The sequence below is a fragment of the Trypanosoma brucei genome, chromosome 6 (genome assembly GCF_000002445.2).
Source record: "Trypanosoma brucei brucei TREU927 chromosome 6, complete sequence".
NCBI lineage: Eukaryota > Euglenozoa > Kinetoplastea > Trypanosomatida > Trypanosomatidae > Trypanosoma > Trypanosoma brucei.
This window is the reverse complement of record NC_007279.1, coordinates 83,169-93,126: the sequence shown is the minus strand read 5'-3', so window position 1 is coordinate 93,126 and position 9,958 is coordinate 83,169. Positions and strand designations below refer to the sequence as shown.

The 9,958-nt window shown below is 46.5% G+C and overlaps 1 protein-coding gene across 1 annotated transcript, besides 2 other annotated features; it reads right to left on the bottom strand.

Moving 5' to 3' along the window:
- Window positions 1-9,304: part of a sequence feature (sequence corresponds to BAC RPCI93-28F21) that runs on past the window's edge.
- Tb927.6.200 (receptor-type adenylate cyclase GRESAG 4, putative) lies at window positions 3,658-7,422 on the bottom strand (the record flags this gene model as incomplete). Its single annotated transcript, XM_840058.1, has 1 exon — window positions 3,658-7,422. One exon carries the CDS (start codon window positions 7,420-7,422, stop codon window positions 3,658-3,660), a length of 3,765 nt encoding a protein of 1,254 aa, XP_845151.1.
- Window positions 9,305-9,958: part of a sequence feature (sequence corresponds to BAC RPCI93-26F19) that runs on past the window's edge.

Below are 9,958 nucleotides of genomic sequence, written 5' to 3'. Positions count from 1 at the left end.
AACAAAAACGAGAAAACAGTTGAAGAACATAATATCCCGCATGATGTACACGGCAGACGTACGAGGAAATTCTCTATTCCAACAACATTATCTCTTTTTGAAGATGGTGCGCCGACGACCTTTAAAGCTCAATACATGATTATTGGAGGAAACTGATTCGACTCACCTTTCATCGCATTCCATGAAGAGAAAACAACAGTGGCTTAATATATTTCTTAACAGCGAGTATGTCAATTCACCGAGTTATTTACCAACACCATCCAAATTATTCGCAGGCACCTCAATGAAAGATTGGGAAGCAATACCGTTTAGGGTTAGTGGGAAGCTATGAGCCCCAGGAGGACCAGTGGGCACAACCACATTTTTGTGTTTCGCAGGTGGAGGCGAGAGCAGTAGACTTGAAATTACAAACCCTTGAAGGAAACCCGCTCCCAAATGCTTTACGTATGCGTTGGTAACACGCCACGGCCAAGCACGTCATGAAAAGAATGAAATACACATTTCGATGTTTCGGCAAGTGGAACGCGCCTCGTGAACAAAACATTGCTGGAGGGAAATATCGTGGTCAGCTGGGGCGACGTTGCATCGACAGACAACCCCGCAGACGGCATTTCTTCGGGCGGGACGGTTATGCCCAGAAGTTGCGAAAGGGTGTGGGGCAGGTGAAGCACACGCTTTCAGCAATTCCTTGCCGTAACTAAAATCCTTAACATAACATATTGATTTACCATTTCTTTTTCAGCAAACGGGTCCACTGTTGTTCAATTTACGAGAGCAGTCTGCTTATCGTTTCCTCACCATTTTTTTTTTCGGCATGGGGTATGTAAGAAAATGAGTATTATTTTATCACCTTAACTCGGGCAGGCTGTTGGTGAGTTATAAATATCCGTGCAACCCCGCAAGTTGCTGCTAACTTATCCCACTCACAAGGAAGCTCACCGCAACCGCTCTCGTCATTCCCCAATGAAAGAAAGAACAGGATCAATGGCACATTAGCACACACACACAAACAAACAAACACGTATATGTATTTCATGTGCGTTGCTGCTTCTTTCCTGCAAGGAAGTATTTAAGTGTGATGTGGGGCAAGAGTTTGGATTGTTTCTTATTTCAGTGCCGCAGTCGCTTGTTTGTTGTTTTGTTTCCGCCAGCCTCTACCTCGGCTAATGCGTCTCGGCTCTTAATAATTTCTGTTGTGCCCTTCGCCTTTTGTGTGGCTGCCTGGCTGGCTGTTCCTCTCATATACTTCTTAAAGGCGCTTTCCAGACAGGAAAAGTTTCCCCTTGGGCACGAATGTCGCATAGCACATGCAGTGGAAGAAGGGCGTAAGAACATGCGCGACGGAAGAACCGAATCTCATCCAGTTCCGCTTTCTCTTTTTTTTTCTCCTTTGTACCCTACTTTACTTGCAGACGCCGCAATCATGTGGAAACACTTGGTCCCCTCTTATGACATCAATCATCTGCCTTTTGGGATGCATTGTCACTCCTCCCTTTTCCTTCATTCATCTTCGTGTTGTTGCGTCGTCACTCACTCATCCGGTTAGACACACCCTCCACATCCATTCGCACCATTTTCCTCATATTCCGAGTCTCATGCAGCAGAGAGCATGTATTTATCCATTTTATTTCTTTCCTTGGGTCCACCCAACAAGTTTCGTATTTGGACCGTAACACAAATTTCATTTCCTGGTCGCAACCCAAACGCCGTTCGCGATCAGACGAGTTTCAATTCCGGGTAATGGGCCCCTTTCCACTTTGAAATGATTGAGCCCTCTTTTTCGCACTTCCAATGGTTGCTGCCACCGTCACCACACCTTCTCCACGTAGCGTTGGAAAGAAGTAAGAAATGATAAAAACGCATCTAAGCAACGCAGCAGCGATCAGCCAGTGGACCTCATCAGAGTTTGTGCCTCCAATCTCATTCCCAAACCAAAAAATTAATCGGGCCCGCATGCGGCACGAGGCGTCCGGCGACTACGGGGGTTTACAAAAGAAGGAAAGTGATGTAACAAAAGGAGTTACATAAACATCGCGACCGCACGCACTCCGGCCATACAGGGCTGGAAAATTAATAAAACAACCCGCTCAGGGATAACAATTGTCCTTGAGGGAAAAAGGTTGGATGCCTGCAGCCGCACGAGTTCCGCTGCGATTCAGGTGAGTTTATCCTTTCCCCCTGAAGGTCGACAGTGTTTCCCTCCATTTGTTCCCTTCCCAAATAATATCTTCAGCACGTAGCAGTATTTTTGATATTCCAAAGCGGCTGCCAGTGCGTACACTCCTGCATGGGGGGAAAAGCCCCAAGTGAGGGCGGCAGATATGCGCAAGTAACAATCAGAGCCCATGCACGCAAACACACATGATGTAAAGGGAAGCATGTAACAGGTATGCCAAATGCTCAGTTGAGGTTACACACTGCAGCGACGTAGACGCTCCCTCCCGCCACAACTCGCCGTAGCTCCTCATCGCACAGTTAAAATGTCAAGGGTTCAGTCTTGAATTACCACAAAATACGGATAAATGAGGTTTGCCCCTATAAAGGAGCGGCATTTCTGCACTCCCCTCGAGTGTCCAAACAGTGTTGTAAATAACAGAAGGATATTATAGGCTCAGCAATATTAACAGAGTGAACGTGTTACAAAACTCCCTCACAATACAATAATTAGTATAAGCTGCAATAACTGTGACGGTGGGGGAACTTTGTTATACTGCGAGGCAACGCGGGTTTCAGTACATAACTAAGCTCATGCATCGACATCACACTCTGGAGGGAATGGAGGCAATCACATACCTTAAATCCTTACGGCAACACAAATGAGTGAAGGGAAAGAAAGCATGCAACTGGTGAAACAACATATAACATCAGCAATGCAGAGGGTGATAAGGGTTGTATATCCGAAGAGAGAGATACAACAGCCCACATAACACCCAACACATACAAACACACATGCAACATAACACTCATTATGAAAAAATATTTAAAGACACCGCTAGCATTAAGTGGATTCAAAAAGAAAAACGTGACACAGACACACACGGAAACACAGTTTTGTACCCAAAAGGTTGCGGGATTGGGCGTGAGAGGTGGAATTTAAAAAAATAAAATAGTCATGCACTCGCACGCTTAAGGACAGACGTGTTGAAAAAGAAATGTTTCACCTTACTTTTCTTAAAGCCTCAAATGGCAAGGACACAAATAAAAAAGAGAGCCCTTAGGGAAAGTACATAGCTAATCCCGTTTTGTGATTACTCACAGAACAAAAACGTTTTGGTTAAATTAGAAGAAATGTTGAGCCGTCCTGTCTTCCATAAGGGTCGGATTTGGAACAGTAAGAAACCAACCGGCGCTGGCACGGCAAAACACATGCATGTGTTAATTCAGTGTCTTGAAAGACAACGCACGTGTAATCTAACAGAGGGCATGTTCCCTCTTAAGATTAGTATGTGCTTTAATGCAGAGGCAGCAGCCACCAAAAATAGAATGTAAAAAATGTAATAATAAATAGATGGCAAAAGATAAAAATAGATACAAAAGACAAACCCTACCGAGACTACGTTAAAATTCACTAACAACTACTACAATCGGTATGCTAATTAACTTTTCCGCCGAGTAAAACTAAGATATTTGTACGCTTTATGACGTGCAACACTACCACTAATGTAACGACGGAAGCGGACACCCAAAGTGGCCTTCCCTGAAATGTGAACCAACGAATGGAACAATTATGATTGAGCCCTCTTCAGTACTCACAGAAGCTTCACTGCTTCCACTTTGAGCGCTACGGTCAGCGACACGCCCAACCTTAACTGCAATGCGACGCACCACTTCCTCACAGTAGGCGTCATCCCACTCGAATGCGGCTTCACGGGGAAGAGGCACACGCCAACGCTCACAAAGCGACGCCAGAAGATTCCCCCGTTGCGCTGCTTTAAAAGTTCGGAAAACAGACTGCAGTGAGTTCAATATCGATTGTGCTGATTCACTCAGCTCGGCACGTGAAGAACTGTGGTCGCTTGTGGAGGTTGTCGTGCCATCCTCGTCTTCATCAAAGAATTCGCGATCCAGCCGTAATGCAGCAAAGTTGCGGCCAGGCACGGCATTCAACTGGTACATTTCCACAGGATCATTCACGCCGCGAAGTGCAACATCACCAAGTGCAGTGACATCAATTTGCTCACGCTCCTCAGCTGACAGTGACAGGTAAACCTCATGCGTCATCAGCACCTGACCACCATTTGCTACACTCTCTGTCCTTGCTGCCATGTTTGGAGTCCGCCCATAGTAGTCATATCCCTTCGTCACTTCATCGTGTCGGATGTCGCACAACCCGGTGTGGATTCCAACACGTACACGCAGGCCATTCCACAAACGACTGTACACTTCAGGATCCAACCGTGCAGTTGGCGGTGTGTACTTCTCGTCCTCCTCCGCACGCTGCTGCTCGAACTCCCAGTAGGACTCATCAAGTGCATTTGTTCCCCAGTCATGATGCAAGAAACGCAGCTGTAGTTCCTGTGCGAGTTGGACGGCAGCGAAAGGACTCTTACTCGCTATCATGAACGAATCCCCAACAGTTTTGACTTCGTAGCACTTATACCTCCCAATCAGTGAACGAATCAAATAGTGATGTGTCGCAACGGCATCAGGCATCAGCTCAGGGTGTGCAGCCCACAACGCAGTGCTGCTCTCAATGTCAGTAAATATTAGTGTCACGGGGTCAGTTTGTTCCTTGGGCGCAAGATTGTTATCACGAGCATTCCGCAGGGTGATGCGTAGGAGCACACCAAGGACAATAAACAATATCAATCCGACTACGCACCCGGCTATTATTCCGGCTATCTGTGACCGTGTGAGTTGACCCTCCTGCAAAATAGCATAATCCATAGACGGTGTCATGCCGCGTTGCAATATGGGCACACTTGAATTCAGCACACGCGCCATCGACCATACAGAAATGTTTGTGGCTCCAAAGTTTGAGGCACACTCATTTGCCGAAACACTCGTACCAGAAACACATTCCACATCACTGAAGGGTCCAAATCGCATGTCATCCACTTTGATGTTGGACTCCGTGTAAATGCGGTCTGCCAGCAGCTCTGCATTCACTTTCTTCATATTCGGGAGAATCACTTGAAGCAGCCGAGTGGTAACAAAACCTAAGAACGTTAGTGGATCCCAATGCGATTCATTCACAATGCGATGGAAACTCGCAACCACATCTGATTTCGTGTCCTTCTCCGCCCAGTGTGGAAAACTCGTCGCGAATAGGAGCCGCTCTGAGCTAGCAATAGACTCTTTACTCGCATTAAACGCAACCACAAACTCATCGTAGTACATTGCAAGGTCATTGAATGGAATGAATACACGTGCCCTGCGGTGGGTCTGAAGGTGCCGCGCAACCACAGCAACGTCAGTGAGAGTGAGTCCAATAGTAAACACATCTCCATCACCCGAGAGATATGACGCTATCGGGTCACCATCACCAAGTGTCTTGCTGGAATCAAGCGGCACACCAAACGTGTCCAATGACTTGTGTAGTGCATCCTCCACCTTCATGGCGTGGGCACTACGTATGAATGCATTTACTCCCCTGGAAGAAGTGTTGGAGAGATACACAGCAAGCACATAAAGTTGCTGCGCAAGAAGTGGTAGTATGTGTATCACGTTTCTCCTAAACCAGTTCATTCGGGGACCAAGTGCCATAGGACTGATGAACATTAAATCTTTTCGATCCAGAAGCCCTCCAGGCATGATACCAAATACTGCAGATACATCCCTGTTATCCCGTACTTGCTCAAGGGATTGCGTCACATTCTCTGAAGATACTGTTAGGGGATGGAAAAATATTCTATTGTCAATATCATCCACCTTCTTACTATGAGCTTCGGCACCAAGGAACCACTTCCTGCTCGCACGTAATGCAACTTCATTGTCTGCGAGAAGCAAAAACAGGCCACTCAATGGCGCGCTTACTTGCACATTGGCACTCGAGCACTCTGATACACCCCACGTCAGGAACCCTTCCCTCAAAGGCGCTGGTCGGAAGCCATTCACTATACTCTTCATATATACCAAGTTGCCACCTTGATTGCATTCACACATGGCACCCTGTAATGCAACGGCCTCATCGCACTCACCACCAAAGTCACCAACCACAAGGTCATCAATCACGTAGCGACGCTGCTTGTACAGAGATTCCCTGAATGACGTACGGTTCGTCAGTTGTGGAGCGTTGTTCAGAGCCTGGAAGAGAACTTCTCCCGCAAGCCACCCATACACCATCATCTCACCTGCGTTGTCGTCCTCAAGGTAGTGATCGGGTTTCGCAAAGCCCTTCCAGTCACTTTTTGTCTTCAGGTAGTTGTTCACATCACGCTGGAAGTGCCGAATCAGTGAGAACCGAGTATCGTTAGCGAGCGGCACTGTTCCAGTTGTGATTAGCTGTCCAGGAGTAAATGTACGATTAGCTAACGCCAATGCCTCACGCCACATGTTGATAAGAGGACCCTGCTGTAGTGAAGTAGAAAGAAGATACGCATTGGCAGTGCGGTTGTCCTGTGCTACCTTCTTGATGAACCACGTGATGCTGCCATCCACCAGGGATGAAAACAACAATATAGCCTGTGGGCGCGTAGCAACAAATTGTCTCCACCTGACGTTCAAATCATCCTCAGAGATATTTTGATTCTCACTCTCCTTCACAACGAACATTCCGCACAGCTCGCGACCCATCATTTCCAATATCTGCACAGCAAACTCATACGGTCCCATACTGGCGGTGCTGCTCTTCACGTGCATCATACCTATTCGTGGGACACGGAGGTAAACAACAGCATAACGAATGAGGGCGAGGAGTTCAGCATTGGGTTCGACACTTATGAAATAAAGGTGAGGGTTCCAACCACGGACCTCACTGGAGTACGCAACGGGAGCGAGGCCAACAAGATCATTTTCGTTTAGTTTATCACGGACCCACGAGACGTGATCAGTACCCAGGGAACCGAATACAACTAATAACTTGTCTTCACTTTGATTCATTCCCTGCTGAAATATGTCCTCGATTGTCGCATTGGGTGATGGGGGACGGATGACAGATATTGTCGCATTAGAGCCCGTCTTCCAGCTGTGGGCACTCAGTGATGCGTCAAAACCGGCATTCAGGGCGTTAATTTCATTATCTGTATAATCCGGATTATACATCATGGATAGCACTTTTACCGTCACAGCACTGTCATCCGCGCACACAGGTGGCATCCACATGAGTAGCAAAGGCAACAAGTGTAGCAGTGACATAGCAGTAATGACAGGTGAGTGCTTGTACTTGCTGTAACGCCTTGCAGGGCTCCTTGCGGTAAGGTTCCGCCTGCAGTTTCCATGAGGGTACACACATCCTCTTCCACCACCTTCCTGCCAGCACATATTTTCGGTAATGTGTGACACTTTTCGTGTGTGAAATCTTATGTCCTAAGGAAGAATATCAAAAGAGGGAAAATAGAAATCAGTAAGATTACACTTCCAGACAGTTGGATACTATAACAAGTTCCCTAAAAAACCAAAACAATGCTTAAAAAGCAATGAAGGCACGTCAAGGTAGCGAGAGGCGACTCGTTTATGATGTCACTGTAAATTGCGAGCAAATGATAGAAAGGGACAACCGACACGCTGGTGGGAAATGGTGTCACACAAACAAACACGTATACGTATTTCATGTGTGTCGTTGTTTTCCTTGCTACTGACATTTCATTACGAAATATGGATCTGTCTTCGATGTGGCTTTCGTTTGAGTTGAGGGCAGAACGCTAGTCGTAAGTGCCCTGGTGGTGTATTCACTACATTCATGCATTCAGATACCTATTATCCCCTTTGTACCTACCATGGTGATGGGGTTTGAGACTCTCCGTTGCAAGCACATATTTCATGGGAGTAAAGAATTTCTTGCTTACCTAATGGACATCTCTGTCACATTGCTAAAAACATAAGGCGCAACTCGCCATATCGTGGCAGCAGAGCCATGGAATGATCAGGCGTTTGCAGGATAGATGAGTCATAACTGTCTGTGGCGGAGGCATCCTACAGCGATCTGCAGGTACGAAATGTGTTGGATCGTACCCGATTCCGTGGGTCTAACAGTGCCGCAGCTGTTTGTGTGAGATGGAGCCTGGTTCCATTCTTTGGACGCCATTTTACGTTAGCAGTGTAAAGCAGCAGAATATCTGTACTGGCATACGGCATCCCCACAACTCATACGTCGGTCAACTAACTTCACGAAACATCCTGACCAATGCGGCAAAACCGTATAAGTAACCGCCGCCGTCTCCCAAACCCACTTCTGCAGAGCAGGCTAACTTACAGTCTGAGACGACGGGATCCGTCCATTATATCCTCGCTGACTACCACGGTGTTGGCACCCAGAGAGCGCAACCGTAACACTTATTTTCGCTACACGCAATCTCCTTACGTCTCTCTTCACCTGCAACAACTGATCCATCGTTGCGAAAGCGCAGCAGAACGAGGCGCATGCGGTGGTCGCTGCGTATGTTCATCGGTGCAGATTACCGGCAAGGGGAAAGCGCTGCCTTCACATGCATAACGTACCTCACTGGATGCTGATCACCTGTGTCGTCTGTTCGCACATGCCTGTGACACACAAGCAAAAAAAAAAACAGCAACAACGCACATACGCATAGGTTGTGGTTCTCTGCATGTTTCGCACATAATTCTCAACGGCAGATGAATACAACGTTGTCACCAAGAACCGTCTTTTTTTCGTTTTTTCTGTCGCGGGAAGGGAAGCTCATCATCACGTGTCCGCTATCCATTACACATAGCATGGTTTAAATCGCCACTGGAGTGCTGTGACGAGTCCCGTTCTTGTGCGGCAAAAGTGTGATAACAATGCTGTACACTGTGACTCTTGGCATGGCTAGTGAATTGGCCAATATCGTATCCCTAGTGCAACATCAACCCTCCCACATCGCCAAATATAAAATCGGTCGTCGTGTGCAGCGACATACACGCTGTTGAATTCGTAAACATGTGTCAGACTACCAAGGCTGACACAAAACATTTTACAGGAAACCTGTGGGAAGCAAAGTCTCCAACCTAGAAGCATCCCGCAGAGTATATGAGCCTTGCTGTGGCTTCAAACAGAAGAAACCCAACAATTGTGAAGGAGCTGCAACGCTACACTCGCGAGGTATCACTCAATATGGCAACTCCGTCACATCACTCATCTCATTCTTTTTCAGCTCATTTCTTTGCTGCTGTCACTCTCAGCGCTTTGGAATATCAGCAGTAGATCTCTGAAACCCCTAAGGCGCTTGTGGCGAAACACTAACCTCGCTATCCAGTAATGGTTAAAAGGGGGGTTTGTAAGCAAGATCACAAGTCCATATAACCCCAGAAAGAAAAAAAATGATACCATAAAGATATTTCCACGAAAAAAAAAATTTGGTAATATTGGTAGCGTTGAATGGCATGAAGAACACTGGAAGTAGAAACGTGTCATTCCCTCCTGGGGTAAATACAAAACCGGTAAGTCTCTTCCTTTCATCAGTAAGGAATAAGGAGCACTGTTCTAGCTGTGGCAACGGGAAGAAACAAAAATGTCAGGTAAATAGACTCATGTATCGATGCAGCATGGGCCATCAAAAATCGAAGCGTGGAACTGCTCTATCCGAGAAAACATAGTGATACAAATCATCAGATACAACACCAGAAAATAGAGAGGACAAAAAAACGGTATGATGTAAGACTCAACATTAGCGTGTACAATGCGGTGACGGTGTACAAGCAACAGCCATTAATCTGAGACTAACCCGGGCTTCCCTCCGAAAAGGAAAAAGAACCGAAATCTAAAGTAACGAAAAATGCTCTATTTGACAGTTAAAAGCAGTATCCACGCAGTGTATGGCATCAAAAAAAAAACAATAAAACTTTAGAACAATCCAAATGA